This window comes from Phyllobates terribilis, unplaced genomic scaffold (assembly GCF_046119375.1).
Source record: "Phyllobates terribilis strain yellow unplaced genomic scaffold, ASM4611937v1 Scaffold_7__3_contigs__length_470593459, whole genome shotgun sequence".
NCBI lineage: Eukaryota > Metazoa > Chordata > Amphibia > Anura > Dendrobatidae > Phyllobates > Phyllobates terribilis.
The window spans coordinates 50,703,491-50,720,871 of NW_027362767.1; the positions used below are offsets into that span (position 1 = coordinate 50,703,491).

At 51.4% G+C, this 17,381-nt stretch overlaps 1 protein-coding gene across 1 annotated transcript in view; it reads right to left on the minus strand.

Moving 5' to 3' along the window:
* Positions 1–303: 303 nt before the first annotated feature.
* LOC141153588 (cholesterol 24-hydroxylase-like) overlaps positions 304–17,381 on the minus strand; it is a 42,227-nt gene continuing 25,149 nt past the window's right edge. Inside the window, exons 14-15 of the mRNA XM_073638538.1 lie at positions 15,312–15,381; positions 304–1,212 (exon numbers count right to left, since the gene is read on the minus strand). Of these exons, the coding sequence (XP_073494639.1) occupies positions 1,051–1,212; positions 15,312–15,381 (232 nt within the window). The 3' untranslated portion in view covers positions 304–1,050. The remainder of the gene's footprint in view (positions 1,213–15,311; positions 15,382–17,381) is intronic.

Sequence of the window (17,381 nt, forward strand, 5' to 3'; positions counted from 1 at the left end):
ACCTTAATAATAATCTTTTTATTTATATAGCGCCACCATATTCCGCAGCGCTTTACAATTCAGACAATTTATAGACTTCATCGGCACTGTCCCCATTGGGGCTCACAATCTAAATTCCCTATCAGTATGTCTTTGGAGTGTGGGAGGAAACCAGAGAACCCAGAGGAAACCCACGTAACCATACAAACTCCTTGCAGATGTTGTCCTTGGTGGGATTTGAACCCATTACCCCAGGGCTGCAAGGCTGCAGTGCTAACCACTGAGCCACGAGTAATCAAATTAATAACCACAAGGCTCAATGTATTTCTGTATTAATACAAACTTTATTGGTAAAATTGGCACAGTCATTCTTACTTTGCTCAATAAAAACATTGAGAAATTGAACCAAAAAAATTCTAAATTTTGACTTTTATCTTTACATTAATTATTGCTTTTACCTACTGTTATGTATAAACATTTTACAAGTAAACTAAGGAAAAGCCTCATTCACACGAGTGCTGAAAAACAGTGTCTACATTTGTAATTTTTATTACTTTTATGCCAGTGTTTTCCTTTCGCCCTATTTTCTTTCAGCGGCACAATATCCACAGAGGCGAAGTTGCGAAATTTCCTCTAAACGGCTTCGCCCAAATGCAATCTCACAGAGTTTAAAGGGGCTCTCTGGCACCTAACCACCTAACAACAGTTTTCAGTCTTTGATGTAGCTTTATGAGAGCGTGATTTTGCAGGATGATTTTGTTACTATAGTCCCATCATTCTGGTGTACATATTATTTATTGAATAACATAGATTTTTATATTTTTTGGAGGTGGAATAAAAAAAAACACAGCATTTTATCATTGGTTTTGAAGGTTCTAATTGTACTTTTTTTTATCATGCAGCATAAATAAAATGATACTTTTATTCGGCTGGTTGATAAAGCTTTAATATAAAAATAACATATTTGGCAGTGATGCAAGAGACCCGGCATCGAAAAAGGTGGAGAATTTGTACACCGGTATGAATGACAACTAATCCAGGCGTTCTTCTTTGGAAACAGAGACAACAACTTTAATTCTTTGCTGGTTTGCGATCTGTCCGGGGTCTCAGTCTGCACAGCACACCATCCAAGGGGCGCAGGGTGCCGATATCATAAAACCTAAAGCTCTGACCTTCCACCAACTCGAAATCAAATCTCTGCAAAAATTTGACCATGACGACCTTTGCCTCCATCTGTCAGGAGAGAACATAAAAAATATCACAGATTTGCTGATTGTTTGCTGCATGCTTGCTCATTCCTTACTGATCCCTTCAGTGTTTTCACGAGCCAATGACCATCTTTTACTGTGAACAGCGGATCCTGTTATCCATGTATAAATGCTGCTTATCCTGCCAGTGATGATAATGAGACGACTGCTGAAAAGTGATCTCGGCAGAACAGGAGATGTCAGCACAATGTGAAGCTCAGCGTAAACTGCAAGATTTTAGCATTTATATATACACACAGTGCCCCCTGACTATAGGTATAATATACACTGTGCCCCCCTGACTATAGGTATAATATACACACAGTGCCCCCCTGACTATAGGTATATAATACACACAGTGCCCCCCTGACTATAGGTATATAATACACACAGTGCCCCCCTGACTATAGGTATAATATACACAGTGCCCCCCTGACTATAGGTATAATATACACTGTGCCCCCTGACTATAGGTATAATATACACTGTGCCCCCTGACTATAGGTATAATATACACTGTGCCCCCTGACTATAGGTATAATATACACTGTGCCCCCTGACTATAGGTATAATATACACTGTGCCCCCCTGATTATAGGTATAATATACACACAGTGCCCCCCTGATTATAGGTATAATATACACACAGTGCCCCCCTGACTATAGGTATATAATACACACAGTGCCCCCCTGACTATAGGTATAATATACACTGTGCCCCCCTGACTATAGGTATAATATACACTGTGCCCCCTGACTATAGGTATAATAAATGTAGCGCCCCGAGGGTTTGGCCGCTACAGGGGTATTGCACCTCAGACCGGAGGTGTGATATTCCACTCCCAGGTAAGGATGGAGTGTGGACCAGGGCTCAGTTAGCTGCATGCAGCACACACACCCCATTTCCGAGGGACAGCTCAACGGTGCTCCCACTAGACAGAAGTGCAGGCACGACCGACCATGTCCCTGCTGGAGTGGGGAGGGAGGGGTGGAACACCCAGTGCTGTAGGGGCAGATAGGGGGCGGTTCCTGAGCGTAGGAAGGAGCTCATTGGTTGCTGGTCACCTGGGCTCATGGCTAGAGGGAGGTATAAAAGGTGGGCACCATCTTAGATCTAGGTTCGTTCGTTCTGTGGAGAGGAGAAGACAGGGAGCAGCAGCTCAGGCTGAGTGCTGCTCCAGAGGCAGGCCTAGGGAAGAGGCCGGGGCCTGAGAGGAGAAGGAGAAGTGGGCCTGGAGAAGAGGCCGAGGAGGAGGTGAAGGGGAGCTGAGATTCTGGCTCATCTCAGCTCCAAGAGAAAGGAACAGAAACAGAAAGGAACTGCAAAGAAGGAGAGACAGAGAAACAGAAGGGCTCAGGAACAAGAAGGTGGAAGGGACCCTAAGAACCCGCGAGAATCCAGGGTGCAGGGTCAGGCAGATTAAGGGTACCGGATCCCAAGTTAGTGGAGGAGAAATAACCCTCAGCCAAAGACCGGTCGTCGTGATCATATATTGGTGCGACACCTCATCAAACCTGCTAGGAAGGCACCATATAGGACAGCGGAGGACGGGGCCCACGTTTAACCGCACAGGTCCGCAGCAGCTGGACAAAAGTGGGTCACTGGTGAGGCAGGCCAGAGAAAGGATAAAACGGGGTCCTGGGCCATGCTCCTGAACTGCCTGGGAGTTGACCGAGCCCCTCACCTGGTGGACGCAGCACGGCTCAGGCGGTCACTGCTGGCCGAAGTGACCTGGAACAAACGAACTGTGAGTAAAGACCCTGGACTGTAACTTGTTGTCTGTGTGCTCCTTCGCGCCTCCAGCACTATCAGCACCGGGACTCGCACTACCATCACTCCCAACATCCACTACACTGCCCTGGGGCTGCACTCTTCCCGTGGGGAGTCACATCACCTCAGCTGCACCCATCATCAGCCCCAGCGGACTGCCTTGCAGCGGCGGTTCCTAATAACCGCAATCCACGGGTGGCGTAGTCGGACATTATCTGAAGCACTTAGCAGACTACCATTGGTCTGACCACCCTGAGCCGCGGGACCGGGCCGCCACTACTACCCCCATCGTTTCCCTATCGCCCGGATCCGCGTGCCCCACGGCCCAGGGGGCGAGTCAGCTTTGGCGTAGTCGGCAGGATCATTACCAACTCGCCACAAGCGGGTATTGCGTGCCTGAAGAAAATTGCACATGTACCTTAAAAAGAAGTTTCCCGCCGTCCGGAGTCGTTTCCCGCCATCCGGAGCTGATTCCCGCCATCAGACGCCATCTTGGACCGTTTCCCGCTATCTTCATCCGTCTTTCCCGCCCTGGCAGAGCGGACGCCATTATGTGCGCACCAAAAGACAGCAGGAAGCCACCTCCCATCGTGGGCCAGGTCCCAGAATGGCGCCAAAGAAGGAGCCCGCCCCCACCAGCCATGAATGCAGCAGTGGAGGTGTCCATCAACATGGGGGGGCTGCCCCTGAAAGTGATTGTCAGCAGAATGCCCCAGGACCACCCCCTCTGGGGGCGGAGAGAGAAGAAAACTGTGGGGCAGGGCGCAGTCTGGATCAGTCTGGCCAGGCCGCACCCGGAGATGGAGGGAGAAACCAGTTCCGGTACCCTGGCAAAGGGCCTGCTGCAAGCTACACCACCATGCAGCCTCACCGAGCTGTTAGCCCATCTCCCCAAGGAGGACCCCGAATATACACGGGCGGCGTTGGAAGAGCTGGACCGGAGGATGGTCCGGGCGCAGCAGGACGTGATCGCCGGATGGAAGAAGGAAGTGGCCCGGCGGGCTGTGATCCTGCAGCCGAAGGCGCCATCGACGAGCAGCGCACCAGCCACCGAGGGCAATGAAGGCCGAGCGGAGGCCGAGGACAATGCCGCGGAGGAGGCCGCGACAGCAGAGGCAGGTAACGGAGACACCCCTGCACTGAATCCTGAGGCCGCCGACCTGCCCCTGCACCCCGTCACGGAGCCCAACGCACCGGGACCCGCCGTCGACACCGTGCCCCCGCCGCCATCAACCGGCCCCCAGGCCGTCGACGCTGCCGGTGAGCCCCGCCCCACGCCGTGCCCTCTGACCCCGGGCGGGCTCAGCCAACCACCATCGCAGGTCCGGCCGCAAGGCCCTGCGCCCCCGGGCGCCGCTGCCCTGACGGAACCCCCTGCACCTGCTGTACCGCTCTTGGGAGCAACCAGGAAACAACCAGCACGGGACTGGTCGCAAGGTCACGTGCCCCCGGGCGCCGCCAACCCACCTGCGCCCCCTGCTGCTGCAGTACCACCACTGGGCGCGGATCTCTTCGCCCAATACACCACTCCGGATGGGCTGCCTTTCATCTGGCCCCCCGAGTTTGTCAACCCCCGCTTCCGGAGGAGCCCGTCCGCGGAGGTCGAAGTACCCTCTGAGCCCCTCATACCTGCTCCGGCGCCTCAGGAAATCCCCCAGCTGCCATTGGAAGATGCCCAGTTTGAATGGGACCCCACAGGGGAGGACCTGATGGGGTTCACGAAAGAAACGCGAGCGGGCGCAGCTGAGCGGCGGGAGGCCTGCCGCCAACAGCTGGAGATGTTTGAGAAGGAGCAGCGAGAGCGGCGGGTGAAGCAAGAGAAGCTGCAGGTCCAGAGCGCGGAGCAGAAAATGAAGGCGCGACTAGATCCCCGAACTGCCCGCAGACCCCGAGTCACCGGGACTGTGGTGAAGTTCCAGATGGAGCGCGGCTGGGGCTTCATCCGAGACCCCGAGACCATCAGTGACGTGTTTGTGACAAGGAGAGATATGGAGAGTCACCTACCGGAAGGCCATCGTGGGCGGGATCTATTCCCAGGCGACGTGGTGTCTTACACCCGACACCAAGGCGTGAAGGGGTGGTACGCCCTACACGTCCGCCGAGTAGTAGAGGAGGAGGAACAGCACTACTCGGACGCTGAGTACCAGGAGGGCCCGGACGGGCCTGAAGATCCGTATGAGGAGGAAGAAGGAGCGTCACGAAGACACCGTTACCAGTGAACGGTCAAGTGGCATTGTAAATAGTTACCCGTAAGGGTGCAAAGGAACTGTGTGGGACTGTTTCAAATTGCGTGTGGTCCCCGTTGGGACTGATATAGGACTGTGTGAACGTTATGCCCTATCCCCTAAGTAACCTGGCTGAGGACTGAGAGCAGCCATCCCTCTTCCCCTAACAGGCTGAGGACTGTGAGCAGCCATTCCCCTCCCCAAAACCGGCCGAGGACTGGGAACGGCCAATCTCATGTATATAGTTGCGCTTCTTAAAGCGCCCCCTACTGGTTTTATACAAGAACCGCAACGTCTACCTCACAGTTAAAATGGACTGTTGCACCTTTAAAAAGAAAGAACACCTGGTCGCAAGTTGCACCGCCGCCAGGATCCAAGAATGTGCTTTACTTAAAAAATGTTTTATGTGAAAAGGTTTTATATGCTGCTAAATAGTCATGTGAAAGTTTTCTATAATGTTTTATACAAAAGAGTTCCGGAAGTATTGAAAAAGTTTTCTATAATGTCTAGTGAAAAGAAAAGTGTGTCCCATAAAGGGAGTTGAACCGTAACGTCTGTTTCTAATGTAAAAAAAAAAAAAAAAAAAAAAAAAAAAGTTATTGAAAAAGTTTTGCATGTCCTGTAATCAACTGTTTTTGCTCTTTTCCAGCCCGAGGACGTGCTGTGCTTTACCAGGGGGGAATGTAGCGCCCCGAGGGTTCGGCCACTACAGGGGTATTGCACCTCAGACCGGAGGTGTGATATTCCACTCCCAGGTAAGGATGGAGTGTGGACCAGGGCTCAGTTAGCTGCATGCAGCACACACACCCCATTTCCGAGGGACAGCTCAACGGTGCTCCCACTAGACAGAAGTGCAGGCACGACCGACCATGTCCCTGCTGGAGTGGGGAGGGAGGGGTGGAACACCCAGTGCTGTAGGGGCAGATAGGGGGCGGTTCCTGAGCGTAGGAAGGAGCTCATTGGTTGCTGGTCACCTGGGCTCATGGCTAGAGGGAGGTATAAAAGGTGGGCACCATCTTAGATCTAGGTTCGTTCGTTCTGTGGAGAGGAGAAGACAGGGAGCAGCAGCTCAGGCTGAGTGCTGCTCCAGAGGCAGGCCTAGGGAAGAGGCCGGGGCCTGAGAGGAGAAGGAGAAGTGGGCCTGGAGAAGAGGCCGAGGAGGAGGTGAAGGGGAGCTGAGATTCTGGCTCATCTCAGCTCCAAGAGAAAGGAACAGAAACAGAAAGGAACTGCAAAGAAGGAGAGACAGAGAAACAGAAGGGCTCAGGAACAAGAAGGTGGAAGGGACCCTAAGAACCCGCGAGAATCCAGGGTGCAGGGTCAGGCAGATTAAGGGTACCGGATCCCAAGTTAGTGGAGGAGAAACAACCCTCAGCCAAAAACCGGTCGTCGTGATCATATATTGGTGCGACACCTCATCAAACCTGCTAGGAAGGCACCATATAGGACAGCGGAGGACAGGGCCCACGTTTAACCGCACAGGTCCGCGGCAGCTGGACAAAAGTGGGTCACTGGTGAGGCAGGCCAGAGAAAGGATAAAAGGGGGTCCTGAGCCATGCTCCTGAACTGCCTGGGAGTTGACCGAGCCCCTCACCTGGTGGACGCAGCACGGCTCAGGCGGTCACTGCTGGCCGAAGTGACCTGGAACAAACGAACTGTGAGTAAAGACCCTGGACTGTAACTTGTTGTCTGTGTGCTCCTTCGCGCCTCCAGCACTATCAGCACCGGGACTCGCACTACCATCACTCCCAACATCCACTACACTGCCCTGGGGCTGCACTCTTCCCGTGGGGAGTCACATCACCTCAGCTGCACCCATCATCAGCCCCAGCGGACTGCCTTGCAGCGGCGGTTCCTAATAACCGCAATCCACGGGTGGCGTAGTCGGACATTATCTGAAGCACTTAGCAGACTACCATTGGTCTGACCACCCTGAGCCGCGGGACCGGGCCGCCACTACTACCCCCATCGTTTCCCTATCGCCCGGATACGCGTGCCCCACGGCCCAGGGGGCGAGTCATATACACAGTGCCCCCTGACTAGAGGTATAATATACACTGTGCCCCCCTGACTATAGGTATAATATGCACACAGTGCCCCCCTGACTATAGGTATAATATGCACACAGTGCCCCCCTGACTATAGGTATAATATACACTGTGCCCCCCTGACTATAGGTATAATATACACAGTGCCCCCTGACTATAGGTATAATATACACTGTGCCCCCCTGACTATAGGTATAATATACACTGTGCCCCCCTGACTATAGGTATAATATACACTGTGCCCCCCTGACTATAGGTATAATATACACTGTGCCCCCCTGACTATAGGTATAATATACACACAGTGCCCCCCTGACTATAGGTATAATATACACTGTGCCCCCCTGACTATAGGTATAATATACACTGTGCCCCCCTGACTATAGGTATAATATACACACAGTGCCCCCCTGACTATAGGTATAATATACACAGTGCCCCCCTGACTATAGGTATAATATACACACAGTGCCCCCCTGACTATAGGTATAATATACACACAGTGCCCCCCTGACTATAGGTATAATATACACAGTGCCCCCCTGACTATAGGTATAATATACACAGTGCTCCCCTGACTATAGGTATAATATACACTGTGCCCCCCTGACTATAGGTATAATATACACTGTGCCCCCCTGACTATAGGTATAATATACACACAGTGCCCTCCTGACTATAGGTATAATATACACACAGTGCCCCCCTGACTATAGGTATAATATACACTGTGCCCCCCTGACTATAGGTATAATATACACTGTGCCCCCCTGACTATAGGTATAATATACACAGTGCCCTCCTGACTATAGGTATAATATGCACACAGTTCCCTCCTGACTATAGGTATAATATGCACACAGTTCCCTCCTGACTATAGGTATAATATACACACAGTGCCCCCCTGACTATAGGTATAATATACACTGTGCCCCCCTGACTATAGGTATAATATACACAGTTCCCTCCTGACTATAGGTATAATATGCACACAGTTCCCTCCTGACTATAGGTATAATATACACTGTGCCCCCCTGACTATAGGTATAATATACACAGTGCCCCCCTGACTATAGGTATAATATGCACACAGTTCCCTCCTGACTATAGGTATAATATACACCGTGCCCCCCTGACTATAGGTATAATATACACCGTGCCCCCCTGACTATAGGTATAATATACACCGTGCCCCCCTGACTATAGGTATAATATATGTAGCACCCTGAGGATTCGGCTGCTACAGGGGTATTGCACCTCAACCCAGAGGTGTGATATTCCACTCCCGGGTAAGGATGGAGTGTGGAACTGAGCTCGGTAGGCTGCATGCACTACACACATCCCATTTCCGAGGAACAGACCAACGGTACTCCCACTTAGAAATGTGCAGGTACGACCGAGTCTGTTCCTGGCTGGAGTGGGAGGGGGGTGGTACATCCCAAGTAGTGTAGGGGCAGATAGGGGGAGCAGCCTGGGTAAAGATAGGAGCTCATTGGGTGCTGGTCACCTGAGCTCACACATAGAGGGTGTATATAAGGTGGGCACCATCAAAGAACAGGGTCAGTCAGTCAGTCTTTGCAGAGAAGTCAGAGGAGGAAGAGGAGCAGAGCAGCCCCAGAGAGAGAGAGAGGAGAAAGCCAGAAAGACCCAGAGGGGGAAACAGAAAAGGAACTCTGAGAACCCAAAGTCCATCAGCGGGTGAAGAGTTGGCAAAAGGGTACCGGATCCCAAGCTGGTGGGGGCAAAAGCACACCCTAGCCAGAGACCGGAGGCCGTGGGCAGTGTCTGCCACGGCCACCCACCACATCCACCCCGAAGGCATACCACGTGGAGGGTCAGGGAACCCAAGGCCAAGGGTCTCCCAACAGAAGGCCCGAGGGAGCTGGACCTGGGTGGATCACTAGTGGGGACGGCCAGAGGAAAGGACAGAAGGAGAGCTCAGGGTCACGCTCCGGACTTGTTTGGGGGTTGGCTGGATCCAGGACCTGGTGGACGCAGCACGGCTCGGGTGGTCACTTGAAGCTGGAGTGACCGGAACATCAGCAGTGAGTAAATACCCTAAACTGCACAACCCGACTCTGTCTTCATTTTACATCTACGCTGCACCACCACAACCCCCATCCTCTGCACCTGACCCCCTGAGGCTATACCCCACCCGTTGGGGGTTATACCATCAAAAGCTGCACCTACACCATCAGCCTCAGCGGACCCTGCTGCAGCGGCGGCCATAATGACCGCAATACAACGGGTGGCGTAGTCGACATTAAGAACTTAATAACATCTGTAGGACTGCCACATACAACTGAGTTTGACACCCTGGGCACGGACCGGGTCACAGCCACTCGGAAGACTACAACTCCCATCTGATCCGGCTCCGGATATTCCCCCTAAAGAATATGGCCCAGGGGGCGCGTCAACTTTGGCGTAGTCGGCAGGATTACGTGCCCACAACAACCGGGTACTGCGTGCCTGAAGAAAAGTGCAAGTTTACCTCAAAAAGAAGTCTCCTGCCGGTTCCGGAGGGTCCCCGCCATCGGACTCCATCACAGGTCGATTCCCGCCGGTTGTCCGCCATTAACAGCGTTTTCCCGCCATCTGCAGAGTTTCCCGCCACTGGGAAGCGATTCCCGCCATTTCCAAAGGTTTCCCGCCTTGGAAGAGCGGACGCCATTATGGGCGTGCCAGAGGGTGGTGAGAGGCCGCCTCCCATCGTGGGCCAGGACCGAAAATGGCGCCAAAAGTGGAAACCGCCCCCACCAACAGAGACTGTGATGCTAGAGGTGTCTGTCAGCGTGAAAGAACAGCCCCTGGAGCTGACAGTCACCAAGTGGCCCCGGGACCGCCCTCGAGGTGGGAGGAGACGAAAGGAGAGAACAAAGATGGGTGTCGCCTGGAGCAGTCTAGAGCGAGCGCACCCGGAGGCAAGAAGCCTGGAGAAGAGTATCGGAGGAGCTTACCCGGAGATGGCGAGAAAGCAGAGCAGCACCGGCCCGTTGGCCAGGAGCCTGCTAGAAACAGAGGAGGGAGAGCAGAGCAGCACCGACCCGTTGGTCAGGAGCCTGCTGGAAACAACGACCCCACTAGGCCTAGTGGAGGTCCTAGCACAGCTCCCCCGAGACCGGGAGTGTGCACAGACCGCTCTGGAGGGCCTCGCAAGGAGGATGGCCCGGGTGCAGCGAGAGACGTTGGCGGAGTGGAGCCGTGAGATGGCCCAGCAGACCGAGACCTGTCAGCGGAGCACGCCACCCGAGACGAGGAAACAGACCGCCTCTGAGGATGGCGCGGGAGGATTGAAGGCCGGAGACGGCGCCGAGAAGGGAGCCGAACGAGTGGAGGCAGGTAAAGGGGACGTCTATACCCCAAACCGGGAAACCGCGTACCTGCCCCAGCTCCCCGTCGCAGAGCCCGAAGTCTATCCTGCCGTGCCCGTCGCTGCAACGTCACCGCCGCAGACTAGGCCTCAAACGGGAGCCGCGACCCCTGTGACGTCACACGCCTCGACCCCGAGCGTGACCAAGCAGGAAGTACCACCAGCCTGGTCGCAAGGCCTAGTACCCCCGGGCGCCGCAATACCAACAGCGCCCCCTACCTCCGCGGAGCCCCCGGCCTGGTCGCAGGGCCAAGTAGCCCAGGGCGCCGCCGTCCTTACGGTGCCCTTTACCTTCCAGATACCCCAGGCCTGGCCGCAAGGCCCGGGCAACCCGGGCGCTAACACCACCGCGCCCATAAGACCAAGAGTGCCGCATCTGGGAGAGGACCTGTACGCCCAGCATACGTGCCCGGATGGGCAGCCATTTATATGGCCGCCGGAGTTTCACCATCCCCGACTCCGGAGAGAGAGACCCCTGGATGAACCCCTGATCCCGGCTCCAAAGCCCGTAAAGAGGATCTCGCCCCCGCTAGCAGAAGCGCAGTTTGAGTGGGACCCCACCGGAGAAGATCTTATGGGGTTCACTCAGGAGACTCGGGCAGCTGCAGCGGAGCGTGCTGAGTGCTGCCGCCAACAGCTCGAGGACTTTGAGAGGGAGCGGAGAGAGAGGCGGGTCCGGGAACAGCAAGCTCAAATAAGGAGCGCGGAGCAGAAGAGCCGGGCCAGGAGAGACCCCCGTGCAGCGCATAGTCCCCGCACCACCGGGACTGTGATCAAGTTTAACATGCAGCATGGGTGGGGCTTCATCCGAGACCACCGCACCCCAGGCGACGTCTTCGTGACCAGGAGAGACGTTGAGTCCCACCTACCGGAGGGACACAGAGGTCGTGACCTTTACATCGGGGACGAGGTCACCTTCACCCGGCACAAGTGTGCCAAAGGACCCTACGCCCTCCATGTGCATCGCCTGACGGAGGAAGAGCTGCGGTGTGAGGAGGAAGAACAAGAGGACCCGGACGGGTCTGAAACTAGAGTTAGAGGTAACCATAAAGAAAGAGCAGGAGGACGCCGTCGTTAAGTACAGCGGAGCCGAAGCTGTATATAGTTGCCCGTCGGGGCACAGTGAACTGTTACAGTTGCTAATGTAGTCCCCGTTGGGACCAGAGAATTGAACTGTTTACCCGTTTAACCCCTAATACCTGGCCGAGGACTGAGAGCGGCCATATCCTTGTAAATAGTTGCGCGTCCTAAAGCGCCCCTACTGGTTTTATAGGAAAGCCACGAGTTATATATATATATGATGTTTTATATGTTTATGCAAAAATTTGTATGTTTTTGGTGTTTTGTTCTTACAGCCCGAGGACGTGCTGTGATTTACCAGGGGGGAATGTAGCACCCTGAGGATTCGGCTGCTACAGGGGTATTGCACCTCAACCCAGAGGTGTGATATTCCACTCCCGGGTAAGGATGGAGTGTGGAACTGAGCTCGGTAGGCTGCATGCACTACACACATCCCATTTCCGAGGAACAGACCAACGGTACTCCCACTTAGAAATGTGCAGGTACGACCGAGTCTGTTCCTGGCTGGAGTGGGAGGGGGGTGGTACATCCCAAGTAGTGTAGGGGCAGATAGGGGGAGCAGCCTGGGTAAAGATAGGAGCTCATTGGGTGCTGGTCACCTGAGCTCACACATAGAGGGTGTATATAAGGTGGGCACCATCAAAGAACAGGGTCAGTCAGTCAGTCTTTGCAGAGAAGTCAGAGGAGGAAGAGGAGCAGAGCAGCCCCAGAGAGAGAGAGAGGAGAAAGCCAGAAAGACCCAGAGGGGGAAACAGAAAAGGAACTCTGAGAACCCAAAGTCCATCAGCGGGTGAAGAGTTGGCAAAAGGGTACCGGATCCCAAGCTGGTGGGGGCAAAAGCACACCCTAGCCAGAGACCGGAGGCCGTGGGCAGTGTCTGCCACGGCCACCCACCACATCCACCCCGAAGGCATACCACGTGGAGGGTCAGGGAACCCAAGGCCAAGGGTCTCCCAACAGAAGGCCCGAGGGAGCTGGACCTGGGTGGATCACTAGTGGGGACGGCCAGAGGAAAGGACAGAAGGAGAGCTCAGGGTCACGCTCCGGACTTGTTTGGGGGTTGGCTGGATCCAGGACCTGGTGGACGCAGCACGGCTCGGGTGGTCACTTGAAGCTGGAGTGACCGGAACATCAGCAGTGAGTAAATACCCTAAACTGCACAACCCGACTCTGTCTTCATTTTACATCTACGCTGCACCACCACAACCCCCATCCTCTGCACCTGACCCCCTGAGGCTATACCCCACCCGTTGGGGGTTATACCATCAAAAGCTGCACCTACACCATCAGCCTCAGCGGACCCTGCTGCAGCGGCGGCCATAGTGACCGCAATACAACGGGTGGCGTAGTCGACATTAAGAACTTAATAACATCTGTAGGACTGCCACATACAACTGAGTTTGACACCCTGGGCACGGACCGGGTCACAGCCACTCGGAAGACTACAACTCCCATCTGATCCGGCTCCGGATATTCCCCCTAAAGAATATGGCCCAGGGGGCGCGTCATATACACTGTGCCCCCCTGACTATAGGTATAATATATACTGTGCCCTCCTGACTATAGGTATAATATACACAGTGCCCTCCTGACTATAGGTATAATATACACAGTGCCCTCCTGACTATAGGTATAATATACACAGTGCCCTCCTGACTATAGGTATAATATACACAGTGCCCTCCTGACTATAGGTATAATATACACACAGTGCCCCCCTGACTATAGGTATAATATACACACAGTGCCCCCCTGACTATAGGTATAATATACACTGTGCCCCCCTGACTATAGGTATAATATACACTGTGCCCCCTGACTATAGGTATAATATACACTGTGCCCCCCTGACTATAGGTATAATATACACTGTGCCCCCCTGACTATAGGTATAATATACACTGTGCCCCCTGACTATAGGTATAATATACACTGTGCCCCCCTGATTATAGGTATAATATACACTGTGCCCCCCTGATTATAGGTATAATATACACTGTGCCCCCTGACTATAGGTATAATATACACTGTGCCCCCTGACTATAGGTATAATATACACTGTGCCCCCCTGATTATAGGTATAATATACACTGTGCCCCCCTGATTATAGGTATAATATACACTGTGCCCCCCTGACTATAGGTATAATATACACTGTGCCCCCCTGACTATAGGTATAATATACACTGTGCCCCCCTGACTATAGGTATAATATACACTGTGCCCCCTGACTATAGGTATAATATACACTGTGCCCCCTGACTATAGGTATAATATACACTGTGCCCCCCTGACTATAGGTATAATATACACTGTGCCCCCTGACTATAGGTATAATATACACTGTGCCCCCCTGACTATAGGTATAATATACACTGTGCCCCCCTGATTATAGGTATAATATACACTGTGCCCCCCTGACTATAGGTATAATATACACTGTGCCCCCTGACTATAGGTATAATATACACTGTGCCCCCCTGACTATAGGTATAATATACACTGTGCCCCCCTGATTATAGGTATAATATACACTGTGCCCCCCTGACTATAGGTATAATATACACACAGTGCCCCCCTGACTATAGGTATAATATACACTGTGCCCCCCTGAAATATATGAAAACGTGCAATTTCAACAGTAACGGTTGTTTGCTCAGCGCTTGTCGTCAACTTTAACCTCGTTTTTTTGCCTTCAATGTGTAAATGGGCAAACTCTACAGCAGGGAGATAATGGAAATCCTTATCTCCTATTTTAAAACAGGTCAGAGTGCGAGGTCCTTTTCTGCTGTCGCTATTAGTATACAGAAACAATAGAAATATTTAGAAAATAGAAGACATGTTCTACTGTAAGACAGCGGCTCTCACGTCTGTGCGGTAATGAGGTAGTGACCAAAGACAGTTCAACTTAAATGCCTGTATTTGCCAACTTACAAAATAAATCCAAACGTTATCATCCGGATCGTCTGTATCAGTCCATTGCTGTGGGCGACTGCACTATCGTGTAACTCGTGGGTGTAGCAATGGCTTTGCTTCAGTCTCTGGCTCTGGTCTATGTTCAGTCTCACACAGACCTGACATACACAGAAGCTCCTGCTCTGATGCTTTCAAAACCAACACTAACACACCCAACCCTTACCTGAAAGTTTAAATGGGAATGATGGACATGGGCCACTTCCAAGACCCGGACTGGAGGGAGAGATCCGTCCCACTACCTTCCTACAGATCTCTCCAAAAATAAAAGCCCATGTCAGGTTTTCCTAAATCTGACTTGGTCAAGTAGCCTGACCCAGTCCACACTCACTTTTATTTTGCGTTGTACCCACAGCTGTGGCTGTAATTACAATGATCTCCTGTGGGTTTAGTATGTTTCTATGCACATCCTTGGGAACACATAACAACCCTCGTATATGGTTCCCCTCACTGTCTCACACTACATAAAGCAATAAAAGTTTTTAGGATTGAAAATATCCAGTTCCCTATTTTGTAAAAAAAATAGGACAGAGACGTTACGAGATCCTGAAATATTTTTTACTCTCGACAGTACAATTTCTTTCTATTTTTCTTTTTTAATTTATAGAATCTACCTACCTGCGAAAATACTTGACCAATACAGGTTCGTGGCCCAAGAGAAAACGGAAAGTAAATGTTTGTATTTGGCCTGATGGTGTAAAAGAAAATAAAGAAGAAATATCCAGTGCATGTCAGCACAATAAATAATTAGTAATTCTACCTTAAATGCACAATAAAGATTAAATACATTTATTAATAATTTACTTATAGCGCTAGGGTAAAGTGAACCCCAGGGGATGGTAAGCTGAGACATCACCTGTAATGGTGTATTCTGTGTTATCTACTGTATATAGAGGTGTTATCAGTCATGGTACAGGAGGAGGAGGTGAGCTGTGACATCACCTATTGTGAATGGTGGATCCTATGTTATCTACTGTATATAGAGGTGTTATCAGTCATTGTACAGGAGGAGGAGGAGGTGAGCTGTGATATCACCTATTGTGAATGGTGGATGCTGTGTTATCTATTGTATATAGAAGTGTTGTCAGCCATTGTACAGGAGGAGGAGGTGTGCTGTGACATCATCTATTATGGTGGATCCTGGGTTATCTACCATATATATAGGTGTTATCAGTCATTGTACAGGAGGAGGAGGTGAGCTGTGATATCCCCTATTGTGGATGGTAGATCCTGTATTATCTACTGTATATAGATGTGTTATCAGTCATTGTACAGGAGAAGGAGGAGGTGAGCTGTGACATCACTTACTGTGAATGGTGGACCTTGTTATCTACTGTTTATAGAGGTGTTATCAGTCATTGTACAGGAGGAGGAGGAGATGAGCTGTGACATTATCTATTGTGACTGGTTGATCTTTTTTCAGTGGGGAAAAAAAGTATTTATTCAGCCACCAATTGTGCAAGTTCTCCCACTTAAAAAGATGAGCGAGGCCTGTAATTGACATCATAGGTCGACCTCAACTATGAGAGACAAAATGATAAAACAAATCCTGAAAGTCACATTGTCTCATTTGGAAAGAATTTTTCTTTTTAAATTTTGGTGGAAAATAAGTATTTGGTCACCTACAAAGAAGCAAGATTTCTGGCTCTCACAGACCTGTGACTTCTTCTTTAAGAGTCTCCTCTGCCCTCCACTCATTACCTGTAGTACTGGCACCTGTTTGAACTTGTTATCAGTATAAAAGACACCTGTCCGCAACCTCAAACAGTCACACTCCAACTCCACTATGGTGAAGACCAAAGAGCTGTCGAAGGACACCAGAAACAAAATTGTAGCCCTGCACCAGGCTGGGAAGACTGAAACTGCAATAGGCAAGCAACTTGGTGTGAAGAAATCAACTGTGGGAGCAATAATTAGAAAATGGAAGACATACAAGACCACTGATAATCTCCCTCGATCTGGGGCTCCACACAAGATCTCACCCCGTGGGGTCAAAATGATCTCACGAACGGTGAGCAAAAATCCCAGAACCACACGGGGGGACCTAGTGAATGACCTGCAGAGAGCTTGGACCAACGTTACACAGGCTACCATCGCTAACACACTATGCCGCCAGGGACTCAGATCCTGCAGTGCCAGACGTGTCCCTTTGCTTAGGCCATTACATTTCTGGGCCCGTCTGAAGTTTGCTAGAGAGCATTTGGATGATCCAGAAGAGTATTGGGAGAATGTCATATGGTCAGATGAAACCAAAGTAGAAGTGTTTGGCAGAAACACAACTCGGAGTTGCATCCAAATAACACCATACCTACTGTGAAGCATGGGGGTGGCAACATCATGCTTTGGGGCTGTTTCTCTGCTAAGGGACCAGGACGACTGATCCGTGTACATGAAAGAATGAATGGGGCCATGTATCGTGAGATTTTGAGTGCAAATCTCCTTCCATCAGCTAGGGTATTGAAGATGAATCGTGGCTGGGTCTTTCAGCATGTCAATGATCCCAAGCACACCGCCAGGGCAATGAAGGAGTGGCTTTATAAAAAGCATTTCAAGGTCCTGGAGTGGCCTAGCCAGTCTCCAGATCTAAACCCTATGGAAAACCTTTGGAGGGAGTTGAAAGTCCGTGTTGCCCAGCGACAGCCTCAAAACATCACTGCTCTAGAGGAGATCTGCATGGAGGAATGGGGC